The sequence below is a fragment of the Nematolebias whitei genome, chromosome 7 (assembly GCF_014905685.2).
Source record: "Nematolebias whitei isolate Nwh7 chromosome 7, NemWhi1, whole genome shotgun sequence".
NCBI lineage: Eukaryota > Metazoa > Chordata > Actinopteri > Cyprinodontiformes > Rivulidae > Nematolebias > Nematolebias whitei.
Genome location: NC_056504.1, coordinates 43,787,931 through 43,810,299, shown reverse-complemented (window position 1 = coordinate 43,810,299; position 22,369 = coordinate 43,787,931). Strand labels below are relative to the sequence as shown.

General features: G+C 39.3%; 2 protein-coding genes across 2 annotated transcripts in view; one reads left to right on the top strand and one right to left on the bottom strand.

Annotated features, from left to right (window-relative positions):
• Positions 1-22,369, top strand: part of LOC119411943 (serine/threonine-protein phosphatase 6 regulatory ankyrin repeat subunit C-like) — a 1,101,338-nt gene that overhangs the window by 672,596 nt on the left and 406,373 nt on the right. The gene's annotated exons all lie outside the window — the stretch shown is intronic.
• Positions 8,171-12,045, bottom strand: zgc:113307 (uncharacterized protein LOC553753 homolog). The gene is made up of 4 exons (XM_037678932.1): positions 11,740-12,045; positions 11,265-11,589; positions 10,020-10,337; positions 8,171-8,366 (listed from the first exon to the last, which is right to left on the bottom strand). The coding sequence occupies exons 1-4, from the start codon at positions 12,043-12,045 to the stop codon at positions 8,215-8,217; spliced, it is 1,101 nt and encodes a 366-aa protein (XP_037534860.1). The 3' UTR covers positions 8,171-8,214.

The following is a 22,369-nucleotide window of genomic DNA, read 5'->3' as shown; positions in this document are numbered from 1 at the left end:
CCCCATTTTTGGAAGTAATCTTTCTTACGCCTAGATGCAGCCACACACGAAAAAGGAAGTTGGCCTGTTGCTTATTTTTCAAGTTATCCAGCCCAATGTTTACATATATTAGATGGTGGCCATATTGGATTTTGACACGGCAGCCCAGTTTTTGAGATGCACACCCATACCAAAATAGAAGTACCTCACACATTTTTCAAGCTGTTGCTCTCACAAATGCACAAACAGATGGACAGATGGACAAATGGAGGGTATTTTCCAATTCTTCCTTTTCACTCGGCAACAGGGGACTTTAAGCCCATTCATTGATCTGAATCCTACAAACCTGCAGCATTGGGAAGTGTCTCTTCTACTTGATTTGCTGCCAGCAACGTGTACTTGCTTTTATTGTGACTACCATTTTTGTTGCTTTTTCTGTTTTCCATTTCCACCTTGTCCTCCCTTGATTCAGCTGGTCAAACCTTCTGATTAACACTGTGGACATGTCAAACGCAGTTTGATATCATATTTATGGTAGATGGTGTCTGTTATCTGGTAGATACTTATTTTCAGTCGGATCACTGTTATTTGACAGATGGTTAGACTAACACTGTAATTTCTCCAGCACCACACTGGCTCCATAAAACCATGCAGAGCTTTTCTGTTGGTCCACAACTGTGTTTTGTATCAGGGTCTAATGGCAAACATACATTTTGGCTGCTTATAGGGGCTTATTTTTATACAAAGTTCACTAATCAAAGTGATGTTCTATTAAATAGTTATCGTTTTTTAGTCTGCGTGCTGCTGAATGTATGCATGATCAGAGCGTCTAATCATTAAAAGGTTTATTCGACTTCCAGTGGACTGATACGTTCAGCAGCTTCAGGTCACCAACAGTAAAAATTTCTTTGTTTGGTTAAGAAAACAACACCAAACTAAAAAAAAACCCAAAGGAATGCTAAAGTGTAAAAGTTTAACATGAGCTAATGCAGCATTCTGTCTCCCAAGTTTGAAATGTATGAGAAGAGTTGTTTAGTAATCCTGAAACTGTTATTTAAAATAATGGGCCCTGTTTGCTAGCTATTAGCCTAGCGTGGATGCAGACGTTTGCTCTTTCCTTCAATCTTCATGCTCTGTGAGTGATGTCATGAGTGATAAGCCCCTCAGGCCACCTCAGGAGGCTGAGGTGAGCTGGTCTGGGAAGCTCAGTCCTCACCTCCTTCTACAGGTGTGCAGTGGAGAGCATCCTGTTCTCCAGCATCAACGTGTGGCATGGAGGCTGCACAGCTGCAGTATTAAAAGCTTTGCAGAAGGTGGTGAAGGCTGCACAGAAGTATGTTGGAGTCAGTCTCCCCACCATTAGAGACATCTACACCTCCAGATGCAGGAAGAGGGTCACCTGCATCTCGAAGGACCTCACTCACCCAGCATACACATTTTTTGCCCCACTCCCCTCAGGCAGGGGGTTAAGGAGCATGAAGTGCAGAACCACTAGACTGAGGAAAAGCTTCTACCCTGAGGCTGTTAAACTCATACTGTGAATCCCTAACCTGGAAAATTACTGTAAAGCCACTTTAATTGTACATTTGACACTTTATCTGGACTGCTGTTTATACCCATGAGCTGCTATTATCATACCAATCTGCTCACAGCAGACTCATGTTCAGGCTGCTGTTTAATATGCCATATTATATTATATTTTTATTGTTTAGCGTATACCTTAGATCCTTGTATACAGTTTTTTGATATAGTTTATACATTATTATTGCTATTTTTGGTTGTAACTGGGACCTTGAGTACATAATTTCGTTCCACCTCTTGTACCACATGTGATGCAAATGACAGTAAAGAACCTTGAACCTTAAGGTATTAACTATTGAAAACTATTTGACAAATGAAAAAAAAAAGATTAAAAATATTTAAAGCCCCTTCTTAGGTTTCTTGAATTCACATGACTTGAAGCTGGTTGAAGATAAAATAAATTTTCTCCACAGCTTGACAGTCTGGTTGTCGTGGTCTGCAGGATTTGATTAGGGATTGATTTTCTTTTAAGTTCATGTTTTCTTTTGTTGTTTATTTTTTGTCATGATTTGTTTTGTGCACTGATTTTTTTTTCTCAAGGTTTCCTGTCTGCACACCTGCCCTCGTTAGCCTTCAGCTAACGAGTACCAGTAGCTGTGATAATAAATGGAAATTTTAATCTTCTGTTACGTTGCTCCTCATAAACTTAGTTGCACACATTTGTCCATCTTTTATTTGTGACCAAAGGGAAACAGGAAGTGACAACAAGGAGGAACTCCCTAGTCTTTGTTTGTATGAACTCTTGACTCTTCTTCTTGTTAGCACGTTATAATTTGTGACTTTTCTTTTTTTTTTTTCACAAGTCTTGATTGGAATTTTTCCTGCAGAGAAAATTTATGCAACTCACATGACTGTAATAGCTCAGAGGAGTGAGATTTAAAGTGAGGACATAACTTTTGAAAACAGACATTTCTGACACGTCCAGCTGGGGATTGTCTCTGTTTTCAGGGACAGCCTGGTCACTTCATGGTGAGTCAGTTTTTTCCCGTGTGATGCCAGATCTCTGAGTGCCAACATTAATGTTTCTCTGCCTGTGGTTTCAATCCAGTAGTGTTCAGAAGCAGCAACTAGATACCATCCAGTAATATTAACAGGGCTAAAACTGATGATTTACAGCCGTGAATAAAGAATGAATTATAAAAGTTCCACTCTAATAAGAGTTTGATATTTGGATCAGCTCATATTTTACCTGGCAGATAATTTAATGCTCATGGAACATTTCTCAGCTCTTTGTGTACCTGTTATGACACCGCAGAGCTTGTTTTCACTGTGGTTTCTCAGGGAGATTTCAGTTCAGAATGGCCAGAACTTTAATGGTTCCACCAGCCGCAGTTTTTTATTCTGATTTAAAATGTCTGCAAAGGCAATCCTGGGGACTGCGAAAAACATCTGACGGGTTTTCTTCAGTATACAAAAAATGAAAAAAAGTCAAATTTAAACCTAAAATGTGCCAAAGTATCCCATCTATTATCTTTTACCCACTTCTTTCATTTTTAGCATAAAACTATCAGTTTCTGTCTTAATATTTTTAGAAATGATAGGTTTGTGTCACTTGTGCTGTTGTGGACAGGGAGTCGTGGAAGCAGAAATCTGAGCAGAGATTCCCAAACCCCTTTCTCCTGCAGCTTTTTCTCCACCACACACCCATTTTTTATTTTTATTTCTTCAGCTGCTCTCCCTTCTTCTGGCGTCAGTCACCGCATCGAGCAAACTCACATGAAAAATAGACAATTGTTTGAGGCCCTTCCTGACGCAAACACGACCACCGAGCTACTGCAGCCCACATGTGTGGAGCAGAGCTGCCATCTAAGATGCTGGGGAGCAGATGAGGGCGTTAAGGGCCTTGCTCAAGGGCCCAGAGTTGAACAAATATGGGTGGAGGCAGATGTGGGTGCTTCACCTTTCCCATCTAAATTATTGCTGCCTGTTTGGGGATTCAAACTAGCGACCTTCCAATCACAGGCTCATCTTCTTTAACCTGAGGCATGAGTGGTGGGGCAGAGGCGAGTCTGTGATTGGAAGGTCGCCGGTTCAGATCCCTGGATCGACAACAAAAAATGTGGGTCGGAAAGGTGAAGCACCCACATCTGCCTCCACCTCATTTACAGCTGCAAATAAAATAAGAATTATAAATTGTAAAAAGAAAAATGAAAGAATTATAAAAGTTTGGCTCTAATAAGAGTTTGGTGTTTGGATCATACTTTGTATTTTTAGACGTCTTTGTGTAAAGCATTAACTTTTAGAGTCAACACTGTCTGTCTTAGCAATACTTGGCCTTGCTACTGGATGGTTTTAAAATAAATTAAACTTAAATTAAATTCAACAACTCATTTATCTTTAAAGTCGACCCTTTTCAGCACGGCAGCCACACCTAATTCCCCTTAGCCAACACAAAATGGCTTTAAATGTCAAATTTAAAGATACTGAGCTCAAATTTGCTTCAGTTGTAGCTGGGTATGAACTCTGGCAAAAAAGGCAGCGAGTGATCTTTAAAGATTTAAGTTTCTTTATTTGTCACTCACACCACATGTGGTACATGTGGTGGAACAAAATTATGTACACAGGGTCCCAGTTACATCCAGCTAAAGTATGAAATGTAAAAGAAAAACAGTAATGAGATCTAAGATATGAACTAAGAAAAATGTTAACTAGAAATACACTAAGCACTAATAGCATAAAAACAATACGCCGAACAGCAGCACGAACATGAGTCTGTGTGAGCAGATGAGCACGCATGAACACGGCAACATGAAACAGATCAGCAGCAACATGATGTGATTTTTCTGGTTAGAGATTCATGAGTCTAACAGCCTCAGGGTAGAAGCTGTTCCTCCGTCTAGTGGTTCTACACTTAATGCTCCTCAACCTCATTCCTGAAGGGAGCGGGGAAAAAGTGTGTGTGCTGGGTGAGTGAGGTCCTTCATGATGCAGGTGGCCCTCTTCTTGCATCTGGAGGTGTAAATGTCTGTGATGGTGGGGAGGTTGACTCCAACATCTTCTGTGCAGCCTTCACCACTCTCTGCAAAGCTTTTCTTTCTGCAGCTGTGCAGCCTCCATGCCACACGTTGATGCTGGAGCACAGGATGCTCTCTACTGCACACCTGTAGGAGGAGGTGAGGACTGAACTTCCCAGACCAGTTTGTCTCAGCCGCCTGAGGAAGTAGAGTCTCTGATGAGCTTTCTTGATCAGGCTGGTGGTGTTGTTGCTCCAGCTGAGGTTGTCGTTCAGGTGCACACCCAAGTAGCTGGAGACCACTTCCACCGCAGATCCTTCTACAGTATGTTCAGTTGGGGTAGGTGTGCTTGTTCATTCTGAAGACTTTTAATCATAGTTTTGTCTTATAATACTGTTGCATAATGATTTACCTTTGTGGACTCATATGATATTATTTATTTAAAAATCTATCAAATTGAAATATATTTTTGTGATAAGCCTGTTTTATTTACCTAAAAAGAGCTCATTTGCACATTTTTGACATCAAAATGCTGCTAAATTGTTTGGCTGAGCAGCATTTACAGAAACTACATAACTTTGCAGCAGCATAAACCAAGAGAACATTTTCCATGATCTCTGCCATGTCCCCCCCCCCCCCCCCCCCCCACACACACACACACACACAAACACACACACAGTAGACTATTGATTGACCGTCACTGGAACAACTTTATACAAACTTGTTTGGAAAAAGCTTGTCCCTTAAAGGAGCTCTGTGTGAGTCTCTTCCCTTTAAAACTGGATCCAGACATGACACAACTCTGATGAGACCCTCAGACACAATCCCCGCCTGTTTAAGACACCGTGTCACCCGGAAAAGATGATAGTGGACTCGGTAATAGCACGTGGCAAAGGCAGAAACACACATGCAGACTCACTTTGAACACAGTCATTTTTGATTTATTATTAAACGCTGGTATCCAAGTGTTGTTTACTTGAGCTCCTGGATCATGAAAATGTGCTCAAGTGGCAATTTTATACCCAAACAGACAGCTTCAGAACCTGACTTACATTATTCTGTTTAACTAGAGCTCATCTTTAATTGTGTGAATGCTGAGGCAGCATTCATACCCGCCTCTTCAGCACACTTTCAGTATCAAAATGTTCAGCTCATGCAGTACAGTGTACAATGTTTTTTTTTTTTTACATATTCATTCTTGTAGGAACATTTTTTTTAAACATGCATAAATGTCTGATTAACTTCTGGAGTTAACCTAATTCAAAATGGCTACTGCAATTACTAACCTAATTAAACATAAAAAATGACTTAAACTCTGTGGTTTTACAGATATCAAAGAAGCTGGCAGTGATCCCTTACACACTTTGAGTTTTAAGAGCGCACACCACGTCCTGCACTGTTGATTTTCAATGTTTGTATGAGTTGAGATTTGTTTGTTTTGTTAATGCTATAATTTATTCTGGTTAAATCTGGTTAATTTTAAATGAAATCTTGAATAGTGTGCAAATCAATAAAGTTACTGTAAACCTTCAAAGAAGAAGAAGAAAGTTCAAAGGAATGCAAAGCTTTTGATTTCATTCAAGTTCTACTGGAGAAGACTTGTTAAATGCTGGTAGATTACTTCATGCTGTAAATATCATACTCCACATTGATATTAAGTACTACCATATTTTTCGCCATATAAGTTGCACCTTTGTGCATAAATTTGCAAGTCCTGCAACTTATACACTGAAGCGACTAATATACGCTTTTTTCCCATATTTATAACCCAATTTTTGGTTGAAATCTGACAATTTCATTCATTCTGACATGGAAAATATCGAACACTACCGTTTTCAGCCGCTAGAGGGCCCTTGAGCAATATGGCATGCCAAGTGTCTCATTAATAGGTAAAAGTGACTATTAATGAGACACTTGGCTTGCCATACCAAGGCACCTTCGTCTCGCTCCAAAACTCCTGGAGCAAACGTCAAATCACCTGGGCGGTGTGGCGAAACGCAGCTGATTTGACCATTAAAGTGCATTTATTAAGGAAAAGTTCAACTGAGACACACCTTTACTATAATGTCGAGCAAACAAATAATTGTTTTTAGGTGGTTATCTTATTAAATTCTTGTTAAAGTCCTCTTGTGCACGCTCCCACAGCTGCCATTTGGTAGCCAATCAATTTTTGGCACAACACCGGCCCACGTTTCCAGGTGGTCAGCGGTGACGCATAATGTGACGTATATGGCAAAGCAACGTATTTATGTTTTTTTCCCCACTTTATTAGACATTTTTAGACTGATGCGACTTATACGGTGGTGCGACGTGTACAATGGCAATTACGGTAAATGACTTCAGTCAGTTCTGTACATTTATTCTTTTTTCTCCAATAATATCCTGTTGACACTTTTTCAATAAAGTTTCATTTCTCACACACATTTTGCTGTAGTTATCAGAAGGCAAAAAGCTTGAGATTGTGATTAAGTCCATTAGATCTGCATTTTTAATCCAGGTGAGGTTCAAAGCCCTGCAAGTTGAATGCTCTCCTCTGATAAAATGCAGATTTTTGCTTAGCACAGCATAATCTGCCAACACGTACATGCACAATGAACATTCAGAGATTACATTTGGCAGAATGTCTGGACTTTTGTCCTCTGGATTGCTGCTGCACTTCTCCTCCTCTTTGCTGCATGCTGAGATCTGGACTCTGTTTGTCACTGCAGAACTTTCCTTTCCTTTTCTTACAGAACCTGCTGGTCATGCACAGCTTAGCATAAACTTCCAGATTTGATGGGTATAACGGTAGGCCTTTAGGTTTTACTGTCAAGTTTAAAGTTCAAATTGAAGGCATGCATTTTATTAATAGTGTGCTTTCACAAAGGCAGGAATGCACACGTGTGCAACAGCCTGACTACAGAGTGCACGCAGCAGACAGCCAGATCCTGCCCTCAGGGCTAAATATGGGTCACTCTTTTCTGCATCAAGTAGCTCGGGTTTGCTTTAAAAAATAAAAAAAAAACATTAGTTGCATTAATCTTATTAAAGAAAACCACACGAATAATCTGCATCAATCTGTTCAAATCTGACTATAAAAACAAACTTTATTTATGAACTTGTGCAGGACATTGAGGGCCTTTTATATAATGTGGCACAAACTATTCACATATTAGCATACTAATTAAGGGTTTCAGTCAACAAATTAAAGTTCAAGACATTGGTTCTCCGTTAAAAAATAGGATTTCACAAACTCTTTCCTGCTGGGTTTTAGGTGTGGAGTTGTGCAGTGGATCAGAATTGGATCAACACAACTTAGAGTCACTGATGGGAAAGCTACAGAATCAGACTGATCACACTGTTTAGCTCAAAAATATTTTACCCAGAGCACACACTTCCTGCTCAGTAATAAAACCCAGATGTTTAGTCCAGAGGCAGATTTTGATGAAGATGAGTTTGGAATTTTGTGAGAGAAGAACTCTTGTTAAGGATTAATTTTCATTTCAAGGTTTGTTTTCCTGAAAATGTCTCAGCTGTGTTTGTCTGGCCAACATAAATCAGAGCTGCTCTCTGTGCCTTTACTGTCAAGTTGTTCCGGTTCACAAACGATGAGTTGGGCAAGAAAAACAGAATTCAGAAGCCCAGTCCTGTTTAGTTTTTTCTTTGTAGTGAGGGGTTTGAAGAGATACACACTGTGTTTAATAACCGTCGGGGAGTCAAGTCATATGTAAAACTTCTGAAGCACTCGCAGGCAGTAAACCCAGTCGGGGGGGAGCTGGTGGTAGGTCACTTTGTTTCCGTCCAATCGTAGGATCTTCATCCTGGAGTAGGAAAGGGGTCCAACGTCTCTGCAGAAACTCGTCACGTTAAACTCTGTCGAGAATAAAAATACATTTTGAGTCCTGCTGGTCAATTCAATTCAATTTATTTATATATCGCCAAGTCACAACAGAAGTCGTCTCAGGTCACTGAACAGAAACATTCATATATAAAACTAATAACTTAACATTGTTTATCTGAGGAGCAAACTGCTTTGAGGTTAACTCTATCACAGAACTCTCATCTTGAGCAAGCATGAAGGCGACAGTGGAAAGGAAAAACTCCCTCATGAGGAAGAAACCTTTAGCAGAACCAGACTCAGGACTAGAGGCCATCTGCTTCGACTGGCTGGGTTTGAGAGGAACAGATACACAATGGCAGGTCAAGAATCACATGTAAGGATAGAAAATATATAAAATGAAAACGGTTCAATTTTAACAATTCATTTAAGGAAATGAGGTCAGTTTGTCCTCTAGTAGTCTAAACTTAAGACAGCATGACAAGCCAACCCTAACTATAGGATTTATCAAAAAGGAAAGTCTTAAGCCCAGTTTTAAACTGGACAACATGTCAGCATCATGGACAGAAACTGGAAGTTGGTTCCACAAGAGAGGAGCCTGATAACTGAAAGATCTTCCTCCAATTCTGCTCTTGGAAACTCTAGGAACCACAAGTAAACCTGCAGTCTGTGAGTGAAGTGCTCTGTTAGGAAAATATGGAACAATAAAATCTCGACTATAAGATGGAGCTAGGTTGTTGAGAGCTTTGTAGGTTAGAAGTAAGATTTTAAATTCTAAATTAATTCTGTTCAAAGTGAAGACGCGCTCAGTTCTAATCCCAACCGCATCAATTTGACATCATTCATTGTTTATTAAGCGAAACCTGACAGCACCTCAGTCATAATATGCAATGCGAAGCGTCTTGGTGCAGTGTGCAGCTGTAAACAGGGTCTGCATTCACAATTAGAAGTCCTCCAGGTGCTGTGGTGAAAGTAAAGCATTTCAGCAGTTCCAGTTTCTCTCAGCCCACGTTTGGCTGCAGCCGGGAGGAAATGCAGTAGCTCTTACGTTAATGGCTAGACAGTGAGGTGTGTTTTAGTGTGCTGGACTTATTTATTTATTTTATTTCTGTTTGCCTCTCGTTTTACTCCTGGGAAGTTTGAAAACACGAGCACATTTTTACTTTACCAGAACGCGCCAGAGCTGAAAGAGCTCGTCACCGTTAGTCGTGGAGCCTCCATTTTATCCAAATGGTGACTCAGCCTGATATAAGGGTGATCTAATGGAGCTGCGGCGAGCTACAAGCTAAAAGCATGATGAGCAGACAGACGCTGAGAGGAATGGGAGACTGGATGGAGGAACATCTGGATCATCTGGCACGTCTGCCACTGAATCCAAACGTTGTCACAGCCCTGCTTTTTTGTTGCTTCTTCACATACAACCAACTGAAAGCCCGTCTTTTTAGTCTCCTCTTCACCCTTCTATTGCTGCTCGTTAGTTCTGTCTCACCCACTTGCCACCCAAGCCAAACTCCTCCCCCATCTGTTCTATCACAGCTGGATTTGGCAGACTTTATCGGATAAAGAGCCACGTCACTTTCTGTTAATGAAATGTGAAACATCCTTCACTGACAATAAGCTGTTAGTATCTCTGCTCTAAATGAGATTGTATTATTTGTACATGTTGTTTCTGTAACTGACTTCATCACCTTGAATGTAATTGGCCTCCAGGTAGAGGTACTGCAGAGTGCTGGGGACTGTGGGGATGGAGGTCAGGTTGTTGTAAGAGAGGTCCAGCTCCACCAGACTGGAGAGGTTAAAGGCTCGTGGATGAACGTGGCGGCTCTGCAGGCGACAGTGACTGAGACGCAGGTACTTCAGGTTGAGCAGGTCCACAAAACCGTCCTCGTCCAGACCAGAGAGAGAGTTGTTCGACAGATAAAGTTGCTGGACTGAAGGAGGTAAATGTTTGGGAACAGCCGAGAAGAAATTTCCACTGAGGTCCAGTAGATTGAGACTGACTAAACCTAAAAGAAGACGGGAAGACATTTTTTTTTTTTTTTACATAAATTCAAACATTTATGCTGAAAAATCTGGTTGAAATGAATGAACATGTTTAAATATTTTACTTCTCAGAGTCAGTGCTGGGACAAAATGTCTTCATTTGTGATGATGAACAATTAAAAATTACGTAACGGCTTTTATTAATCATCAGATGTTAGTACTCGTAACAGATTAACTCATACTCAGTGAGTCAACTGTTAGGAACAGTCATGAACACGGACATGACAACATGACGTCTGATAAACCTGTATTTTGACTTCACAAGCATTTACTGTAAAATATTAGTTATGAATTTGTACAACGTAATGAGCTGTCGTCTTGAGTTTGAACATGAATAAAACATTTTTAATTGCGTAAAATGTAAGCTCACTGGTTGGGTTTAACAGGAAGCAATGAATCAAATGTCATCAATCATGAATGAAACTAACCATTACCTAAAGATTAAAGCAAACGAATGATGAGCATTTATTGGTCAGATGCATTTAAAATGTGTAAGGAACTAAATGTTTTGTGTGGATGAAAAATTAATATACGTAACATTTCATGTCTGCGGACATTACATCATCATAATATGGTACTGAAAGAACATTTTCTAACACACAGACAGTGAAGATTTTTAATTTTTACGGCTGAAATGTAATCATAACTTGACATTTGACAAACATTTAATCGTGAAAGTCATTGTTTATGTCTTTATGGGACAGTTTCTGACTGATTAAATTATTTGTGGCAATGCAATCCGAGAAAATAACAAAATATGAAAGTTTATCTGGGAACACATTTTGGACTTTGTCGGGTTATCACAGCTGTTTTTGCTTCTGTCCATTCCAGATATTCTTGTTCAAATTAACGTGTATAAAATAAACGAAAAGAAACGACGGTTAATGCACCTTTAAGGTCGCCCTCTGCGATCATCTGCAGCCTGTTTCCTTGCAGTAAAAGCAGCGTCAGATCGCTCAGGTTGTGGAAAGCTCCTGGGTCGATGCTGCTGATACGGTTGTGGGCCAGTCGCAGCTGTCTGAGCCCAGCTGGCAGAGCACTGGGCACCGAGGTCAACTGGTTACGATTGGCGAAGAAGTACCGCAGCTGCGTCTGGTTCTGCAGGCAGGCCTGCTCCAGCTTGTCGCTCTGCAGCTGGTTGTTGTCTACGATGAGCCAGCGTAGACCCGTGATGTTGGCCAGGATGGAGGAGGACAGGGACGAGATGTTGTTACCCTTGAAACAGCAGAAATAAATACTCTTTTTCCCCATAATTTATTCTGTAGTTAAAATGAAAAAGTGCATGGAAACAATCATTTAAACGTAAAAGAAAGCTACCGTTTGGTAGACTTTTTCAAAGTAAAGGTTAAATTGCAGTTTTTCTACCTGTAAAAACAAGTACTGGGTTCTGTCTGGCAGCCTTTCAGGGATGTCTTTTAGGCCTCTGTGGTCACAGTAGAGCGACGTGGGCCACTGGATGGGACAAACACACTGGTCGGAGCAGGACTCAGGGTTGTTAGCCTGGAACCAGCTAGGGTCCATCCGTCCCTGCAGACTCAAAACACTGGGCTCGCCCAGCAGGCGGTTAATCCACAGAGGAACGCCTCCATAATCCATGTCAGTGAGGACTAATGTGTGGGCGGTATCAAACCCACACAGCAGCACCAACACGCCACAGAGCAGCAGAGCCATGGGGACAACTGGGGACACATAATCATGTCAATATTAGATAATCAGTTTTTTCTGGACATGATGTTACAGAGGTGTGTTGAAGCATTTTATAACGTTTAACTTCATGTTGCAGTCTTAGTGAGTAAGAAGTAAACCAAGTAAGAAGTTAACCAAGTAAAAAGTTAACCAAGTAAGAAGTAAACCAAGTAAGAAGTTAACCAAGTAAGAAGTTAACCAAGTAAGAAGTTAACCAAGTAAGAAGTAAACCAAGTAAGAAGTTAACCAAGTAAGAAGTTAACCAAGTAAGAAGTTAACCAAGTAAGAAGTTAACCAAGTAAGAAGTTAACCGAGGACCTGCAGCCTCAAACATCTGTTGGTTTTGCAGTAAATGTTTATTGTGAGAATGTTTATGAAGCGTTCACACTATTGTGATAAATTTTTTCTTCTGTATGTTTTTCTGTGTGTTTCTCGTCCTGCAGTTTTCAAGCTATTTCAACAAATCATGTATCAAAACGTTCAGCTCTTTCAGGACAATCCTGCTATGACTTCTGGTACTGGTGCAACTTTAGCTTTTTTAAATATTTAGCCTTTTCTGCCACTTTTCGTTTTCTCATAGAAAATTAATTGAGCTCATTTTACATCCTTCAAATCTTTAGGTGTGTTTACAACCTTTTACTGCTCCTTGCACATTTTGTTCCGGTTGGACTTCTTTCAGCTTCCTTGTGCAAATTTTAACATTTTTCAGCTACTTTCAGCTAATTTAAGCTGTTTTTGTGCTCCTTTCAGATTCTTTCTGCTAACTACAACATTTTTGTGCGTCTTCTAATTTGTTTCTACTAATTACAGCTTATTTCTGCACATTTCAGCATTTTCTACTATTTCAGCTACTATTTAGCTGTTTTATAGTAATTTAAGCTTTTTCAGCTAATTCCACATTTTTTTGCACTTATTTCAACTTTTTTCAGCCTAATTCATCAAAAATGGCATCTCTCCATTTCCTTCTGGTAATTTAGGCTTCTTTCTGCTTTTCAGCTACTTTTCAGCTGTTTTTTTTTTTTTTTTGCTAATTCCGGCTTTTTCAGAAAATTTCCACTTTTTTGTGCTCAGTTTTGCTTCTTTCAGCCTAATTAGGCAAACACATGTTCTTTCTATTTTCTTCTGCTAGTTTAAGCTTGTTCTACTTTTTCAGCCACCTTTTAGTAAATTTTAGCTGTTTTAAGATAAATTCAAGTTTTTTTTGTGGTATTTTCTGCTACTTTCAGCCTAATTAACTTCTGTCTGCTATTTTTAACTTGTTATGCTCCTTTCAGCTTATTTCTGCTAGTTTCAGTTATTTCAGCTACCATTTAGCTGTTTTTATGCTCATTTTAGCTTTTGCAGAGAACTCCAAAATTTTTGCACTAATTTCAACTTTATTCTGCCTCATTCTGCAAAAATGTTCTGTCTCCACTTCCTTCTGGTAGCTTAAGCTTTACTCTCCCTTTTCAGCTACTTTTCAGTTATTTTTGCTGATTTCAGCATTTTTTAGCTAATTTCCTATTTTTTGTGCTCATTTTATTTAAACCTAACAAATATGGGTTCTGTCTGTTTTCTTCTGCTAACTTAGGCTTGTTCTTCCATTTCAGTTACATTTCAGCATGTTTTTAGCTAATTTTAGCTGTTTTTCAGCAAGTTCTTCAGCAAAAAGCATTCACGCTGCATTTTCTCAGGAAATGCAATTTATCTAGTTTTGTTTGTTGCATCCCTCAGTATTCCTACAGTTTAACATTTTAACACAGCCAAGTCATAGTTCAGATGTTATGAAATGGAATTCAGTCAAAAGCTCATACATAAATAATATCTTACCTGTTGCAGATAGCTCATTGAATGACCTCAGTTTGGAGAAACAGAGTTTAATTCTGTCCAATAGAGTCAAGACTAAGGTGAACTGCTGCCATCCTTAAACCGAGGCAAAAATACCAGGGAATGGTTGCAACTAGAAATTTGCTGTCCCTTCACTGCCCCACCTTCGCACCTCAATCAAGGCAGACAGTCTTATACCGCATGTTCAACCTGTCTGTTAGCAAAATATCTTATGAACTACTAGATAGATTTTTAATAAAATGCTTAGAAAGCAATTGCTGCATCCCATCCCAATTAACTGTTGGAGTCAACCAAGTTCAAGAAGGCCACCTAGTAAACATAAAAAAGATTTTAAAAGAAATAAAAACTTTATTGCCTGTTTTACAGACATTGAGGTACAATTTCATGTGATAGCTTAAAGTCTTTCCTAACACATCTTTCAGGGTGTCATTACTCAGAGACAAATGATGTTATGCAAGATTGGCTCAGACTAGCCATCCATACATCATCTTTACCCACTTCTTCCTTGTTGGGTCACTAGGATCACACGTACCTACACCTGCCCAGAGGTGGGGGACACCATGGACAGGTTGCAAGCCCATCACAGTGACACATAGAGACAAACAAGACAAACAACCATTCACTCTAACATGCATGTTTTTGGTCTGTGGGAGGAAACTGGCGTAGCTGGAGAAAATCCACGCATGCACAGGGAGAACATGCAAACTCCACCCAGAAAGGTCACAGGCTGGGATTTGAACCGGTGACCTTCTCGCTGAGAGGTAACAGCTCTACCAGCTGAGCCACTGTGCCGCCCTCAGCCTAGCCATCAATCCAGTCAGAATTAAGCTCTATTTCTCCAAATCAAGGTTGTTCAAAAAGAGTTCTACAACGGGTAAGATATTAACTAGTCATATGTTCTCCACAAAACCCCACTTTAAGAAATCTGAACATTTGCTTTAAACTTTAAGCTACTTTAACTATTCAAAGATAAACAAACATGTATAACAATATCTTTAAAAAGTCTAGCCTACTGTTTTGAGTTGCGTCACAAGTTCAGATCAGAACTGAAGCTTCTTTGCATTCCTTGAAGCACTGATGAAAATATTGTGTTTCTTTCCTGTCTGCACGAGGTGTTACAGTAACATCCACAACGGGCAGTTCCAGACATCCGTGCACACGCAGACGTGTTTTACAGCATGCCGGTTTGCAGGAAAAAGCTTGGACGTTTAGCTTGACGAACGTGTTTGGGGTTAGGTGCCTTTTGATGCAGTGCAGCACACGCTGGGAAACGTTGCCAAGAGATTACGGTCATAAAACGTGCACGCGTTGTAGTTGTGATCATTTCCAGCTCTGCCTCTCGTGCACAAAGAGGAAGTAGACGGGATAAAGACAGCAAACTGACACTTACCTTTTGATCAGTGGCTACAGAGCAGAGACAGGCGGTCTGAAATCCTCAGTGAAGCCCTTGGGAGCGGTGCAGGACTCAATCTATGAGCGAACCAGTGATGTTTGCCCACTGTCTTATACATTCCTCCTTTTCAAACACTGCCCACAGCCCCAACACAAGACCTCCTCTATAATCTACACGCATGTCTTCATTTCCCCTCTTGTAGCCCAAAGTTAAGGTTAAACAACATTCAGGAGAAAAGTGCTTGTTTGTGAAGATAAACAAAAAATATTCAAAAGGACTGACAGAGAAAACAAAGGAAGTCATCAGGTGCATTACAACGGTTGTGCTCTATAGTTTTCATGACATAAGACATTTTTAATCAGCATTGTGGATTTCTCTCCTTCTGTCTGTGGATTTCTGTCTGTCTCTGCGAAGTGGGTCTACATGTGTTTTGCCTGCAGGCATTAAAGCCACAGAGTACCTGGGGAGCCAAAGAGACCATTCTTTGTGTGTGTGTGTGTGTGTGTGTGTGTGTGTGTGTTACAGGACGAAACTTCTTGCAAGCATCTGTGTAAAAACAAAGCAACACGATGCCAGTTTTTTTCTTTTTCTTTGCTGAATTCATGGGGAGTTTTGTGTAAAAAAAATAAAAGGATACAAAAAGGGCTCCCTCTAGGAAAATTGTGCAAAAATCACATTCATATTTGTGTTTCTACAATTTATTACAACTAATAATAATAGTAAACAGTTAGTGTCCAAAATGTAAAATACCATTTCATTTTCTTTCTTTCTACTGGACAGTTTTAGTGTCATGTTGAAAGCATTCTGTTATGACAGATTATTAGTTTGTGAGGGTCAGATTAATGCTAAATTTCCAGAATGATAAAAACTGAAACAGTTGAATTAGTACTCTTATTGACTAACTAACAGTATTAGGTCTTTTGATGTGCATTTCTGTGGAAAGGTTATGCACAGTTACTATCCTACGTGTTGTAGACAGCTCTTTAAATGATTTTAGTTTAAAGAAAACCTGTTTAATTTCATCCAGACTGACGAGATAATGACTGGTCTGATCCAGAGAGCAGTAGTCTTAAAACAACTTTAATCTAAAATATTTAAACCAACAGTGTTTTATAATGTTTTACACCACCATGCTTATTCACATCATGGTAATTGATGCAGGAAAAATAGTACAGTCCATTCAGTCCCATTCCTACAGTAACAACACTCTACTGTTTCTGTATAAAGAATAATCAGTGCTTTATCACATTCATACACCGGGGACACACATCGGGGATAATGAGGGGTTCTGTGTTTTGCTCAGGGACAATTAGGCAGGTGATTGCTGGTGAAATCGAACCCCCAACACTTGTACTGGAGGACAACAATCAATCAATCAATCAATTTTATTTATAAAGCACCCTTCAGCAGCTCAAAGTGCTGTACAGAATTATAAACAACAAACCCACAAAATAAAATAAAACTATATATATATACAACTGCACTGGTTGGTCCGCTATGACATTTATAAGACGGATCCAACAATTTTCAGTCAAGTCATCTGGACGGTTTCGTTTTTTTGTGCTGAGACGTTTCGCCTTTCATCCAGAAGACTTCATCAATCTGAGGAAATGCCAAACGAAACTGCTTCTCCCCCAACAGCTTACTCCAAAGTGGGGAAAAAAAACAGTTATGTTGGTGCTAAGATGGTCTCTGGGGCACACCCTCTCCTCCAGTGCCCGCCCTCTCCCTCGCCGACAGCCATGTCAAACTGGTTCAAAACACCAAAGTACATGCTCAATAATCCAGGTATAAAATCCAACGATTTTTAGCCAGGTCTTCTGGACAATTTCTTTATTTATGCTGAGATGTTTCGCCTTCCATCCAGAAGGCTTCATCAGTCAGAACATACCATAAAAAGAAATCGTCCCGATGACCTGGATAAAATTGTTGGATTTTCTACCTGGATTATTGAGCATGTGCTTTGGTGTTTATAACACGGCGTTTTCTTGCAGGGTTTCAGACTGAAGAAGTCTTTTTGGATAAACGACAAAACGTTTCAACAAAGAAGAAGCCATCCGGATGACCTGCCCTGTTAGATTTTTCTACCTGGATTATTTAGCATGCATCAGACTTTTTTTTTTTTTTTACAGCTCAGCCTTGTGTCTACACAGAAATTTTATGACCCAGTTCCGACACAGTTTTATGTTATCTTAAGTGTTTTGTTGGATGAACGGATGAAGAAATTTCTTGGTTCAGTGCCATGTTTATGTGGATATTTTTAGAAACAACACATCGTTGTTTTGAAAATGATTTTTTTTGTGTGTGTGTGGGCACACACCGTTTGAAGTTATTTTTAGACAGTAGTTATGCTTTTTGATTTTATTCCAGCTCTAACTAATCATTAACTTGTCACACCAATAAAAAAAATAATAAAAAGCTACTTTCAAAAGGACAAGATATTAACTGTTTATAATGTTCCCACAGATCTCCATTTAAAATAATCTGAATTATTACTTTATTATTTGCTCATAGGCACATATAGCTGCAACAGTCTAAAACACCATGTTGGCGTTTTTTTCTGAAAACTATCTAAAACAAAAGTTTTCAGTCAGTTGCAATTGTGCCCAATAAATTATAAATAAACAGAAGTAGCAGAGAATATATGAAATGAATGGATAATGTTGGCACCGTATGTAATGGGTGTTCAAACAAGCATTTAAACTTAAAACCTACTATTTAATTTCACAAAGGTGCTGTAGGAAATTTTAGAACACCAAAAAATATTAAGTTTTTTTTTTGTTGCTTGTTTTTGTTTAGTCAGTTTTTTTTTCTTTAGATAAAGATGATGTGAAATTGGTGAACATGTTTCTTAAGAGCCACTGAATGCACGGTGAAGTTGAAGTGTCGGTTTTATTGTTGACAGATTCTGAAAGTCTTGGGTCACAAGTTCAGAGCGGCGGTCCCGTTCTGGCTCGCAGACACAGCAGCTGAGCAGCTGTTCACCAAACACGTTTAAAAACCTTCCAGGAAAATACACAAAGATTTCTGTAAAGTTGCATCATCCACTAACGAGTTAAAAAAAACTTTTCCAATGAGCAATTAAATAAAAAGTTCCTCATTGTGACATGGAATAACTGAAATAAAGTTTCTATAGGCGTCAACATAAACAAGCTATTGTAAGTTCTTCAGCTCTTGGTGTTGAGGTTTAGATGGAGCTGCAGGGTCCTGATGGGCCTTTCCCAGTTATACACCAGTTGACCCATAGGGGTTGCAGGAGAGAGTTTTCAGCTGATATGAGCAAGAACATCCCAGACATTTTGTTAGCTTGTCACAGAAACATGTTGGGATAAACTCCAGATGTCAAACTCTTCACATATTAGGCAGGTAAGATTTTATTTGAATGAGCTTATTTTATTTAAAGTGGTCTTCATCAATATTTCTTCAGGTTTTCTGAACGTCTTTTAAGTGTTTTTTATTTATTTATTTGTTATTGTTGTTATTGTTGTTGGGTTTTGCCTGTTTTGTTCACTCGTTTTCAGTCCAGAAATGACCATTTGCAAACCTTTTTTTTTTCTTATGAATGAACTTCACACAAAAAAGTTCATGAAGTTGACGTATAATTTAACAAATAATCCGTTTTAAATTGGATTTTTAGAAATGTAATCCTCAGCTACCTGTCACAAAAATGCAATTTGATTTCAATCCTTTAGCAAAATTTATTTAAAAAAATCCAATAATTATACAATTTTACACAGAAAAAATGCATTTCAGCACCAATAAAGTGTTTTTCAAATAACTATTCATTTAATATTTTCATTAAGGATGCTGCATTAATCAGGTCAGTTTTGTTTCTTATTAAAAACATGACATTGAGATACTGCACATCCATTGTGGGTGTGGTTTTTTTATGCCTGACATTTATTATTTTGTCCACTTGTCCACTTTCTCTGTTTGCCAACCACACACTGCACATGTGCACAATAAACTATCACGGACAAATACAAGACAGAAAATGTGTTGAAAGCAGCGAAGGTGCAAAGAAAAGATCCTCGGAAAGTCTGGAAAACTGTTAACTGAGATCACTTTAAAAGATCATAAAATAATCTGGCAATGTGTAAAAAAAATGGTCAAAATGTTCAACTTTAGACACACTCAAATTATGTTTCTATTAAAAGCAAGAACATAGTTTCACAGTGCAACATGTGGTGACCGACCATGTCAAACAATGTGTTTTCATCCTTTTTAAACAGAATAAGCTCAATTTATTTGCTCTTTCACGTTTCACTTGACGTTTATTAAACGCAACAGCAGTTAACGTGTTTCTTTTCTTTCTTTTTTTTTTTTTACTCAGTCAGCAGCAGGTCTTAAATTGTGTAAGTTACAGGCCAGGAACCAAATAAATTTACAGCATTTTGCTAACTTTTTTGGGACCTTATGTCATTAAAACTAAACTTTGTGACACCACAAAAATGATAAAAAAGAATAAGTTTGGAATGAGCTGAAAACTAAACCCTGAAGGCTGCATTACATTTCTGCCAGCTACAGATGAGTAAACCTGTTCATGGTGAAGTCAGACAGTCTTCTTGTGTGTTGGTTTAATGTGACAGGAAACTTTAAGCTCGCTGCCACAGTGTTTGAACAGCTTTTTGCTTCTTAAACAAGATAAAGATTGCAGGTCCATCTGCCAAGCAGAAAAAAAAAAGTTTCATGCACAGTTAGTAGAAAGCTAAAAACCATTTTTTGGGATATCTATTTTGAGATATATATTTTGAGATATATTTCATTACAAACGGATATAAATTCAGCTTCAACCAGCCATCTGAAGTCATCTTTGAGAAGTTTTTTTTTTTTTTTTACTATATCAACACTTCATAACATGAACAAAGGTTTTGAAATCTCTGAGCTCGAAGGACAAGACCAGTATTGGATATCTGTGATCTTTAGGCCTTCGGGTGTTAAAAACAGGTCTGATTTTGTTCTGGACATCACTGTGTTGGTGTCAGGAACTCTTTGTCTGGTAACACTGTTCATTCCATCCATAAATGCTGATTCTAGCTCTGTATGCAAAGCAGGCACCACATGTGAACACCATGCTGCCATCTTCTCAAAGGCAAAGTGAAAAACTGTTTTGTCAGCAGAGAAGTCAAAACTTGAAATTATTTTTGAAAACCGCAGATGTCAAGTCCATACTGAAAAGGAGAGGGACCAACCAGACTGCTGTCAATGCAAACATTAAAAGTGTGCTTCTCGGATGCTATGGGGGTGCATTAGTTCTTTTGGCATGGTGGGCTAACACATCTGGAAAAGCAACATCAATGCAGAAAAGTATTTACAGGTTTTAGAACATTCTATGCTTCCATCTAGATAAACAACGTATTATTCAGGGCAACCCTCGCATGCAGCAAGACTGTTCAACCACATAGCTACTGCATCCCAGTGGCGATTTTAGCCTCTTTTTGGGGGTGCTCAAGCGCCCCTAAATTTTAACTCAGCACCCCTGAACAATAAAGAATACATCATTAGGATTCTGTAAGGGAACTCAGTTCTCAACCCTTTGATTCACCAAAATGTTGAATCAATTTGGAATAAATATGGAATAAATGATGACACTGTTAAATAGGCCAGTAAAATCCATGATTTTTTTTTTTTTTTTTTGCATGAGTCGAATCCTCAACACCACCCGTCAATCAATCCAGTATGCTCGTCAGCAACTGACAAATCAGTGATCTCAATTTGTTCCAAAGTGAAACACCCCTTACCTTCAGGAACTGAGAGGTGTTAGACTGCTTGAGAAAAGCAGAGCGTGCTCTATTCACACAAGGAGAGCTGTTGGTCAGGTTACTTCTTGTTGCTCTCTAAAATAGTTATTGAATCAAGTGTTTACTTATTGAAGTAAACACAGATGTTTATCAAGCCATTAAAAAAACACTAGAATGCAGGAAATGGCATCTACTTTATTCAAAATTTTCTTGGTGAGTACCCCCAGATCCCCCCACCAGTGTGTCCCCCCACAATGCAAATACTTCTGATGTCAATGGTCACCGCGATGTTCAAGCCAAGAGCAAATAGCACTTGGGGCTGAAGTATTCCTAAATTCAGATTCTAGAATTGCCCCTGCTGCATCCATTACAAAAGCTTGGAAGAGTCCAGGTGCTGAACTGGCCTGCCTGCAGTCCAGACCGTTCACCAGTGGAAAACATTTGGTGCATCATGTAACAAAGAAATTGGGCAAAGGACACCCAGGACTGTTGAACAGCTACAATCCTCCATCCTTTCAGCAGCTGGTCTCCTCAGTTCCTGGTCGTTTACCGACTGTTGGTAAAAGAAGAGGGGATGCTTCGCAGTGCATGGCCCTGACACAACTTTCTGAGATACGTTGACGCCATCGGACTCAAAATGGTACAATTTCTAGTTTAAACGTTTGGAGTGTTTCTAAGCTGCATTGTGAGTAAAATAGGAGTTTATGAAATTTGCGTTCTGCTTGTTTTTACATTTTATACGACGTCCAAACTGTTTCCGAATTGGAGTCTTAATACAGTACAACCCCTTGTTTTAAATGTAAACGTCACTTTATTGTTTTTCAGAGTTTGCTCAATCTCTGTATCATTTTCAAAAAGCAAAAAGTTTTCTTTTTAATACCATTTTCATTTGTCCTTCTCAATTTATATGCTTTTGATGACTGTGTACTGTTGTCTTTGTTGTCCACTGTTGTCATCACTCTTTGTTAAAATCAGGTCTCTCATGCAAATGAGTCCCCGAGGCTCAATGGGATTAACCTGTATAAATAAATGTTGAGGGCAGCACGGTGGCGCAACTGGTAGAGCTGCTGCCTCTCAGCGAGCAGGTCCCTGGTTCAAACCCCGGTCCAGGGGCCTCTCTGGGTGGAGTTTGCATGTTCTCTCCGTGCATGCGTGGGTTTTCTCCGGGTGCTCCGGTTTCCTCCCACAGACCAAAAACATGCATGTTAGGCTGATTGGTAACTCTAAATTGTCCCTAGGTGTGAGTGAGAGAGTGAATGTTTGTTTGTCTCGTTTGTCTCTATGTGGCCCTGTGATGGACTTGCGACCCGTCCAGGGTGTACCCCACCCCTCGCACAGTGATTGCTGG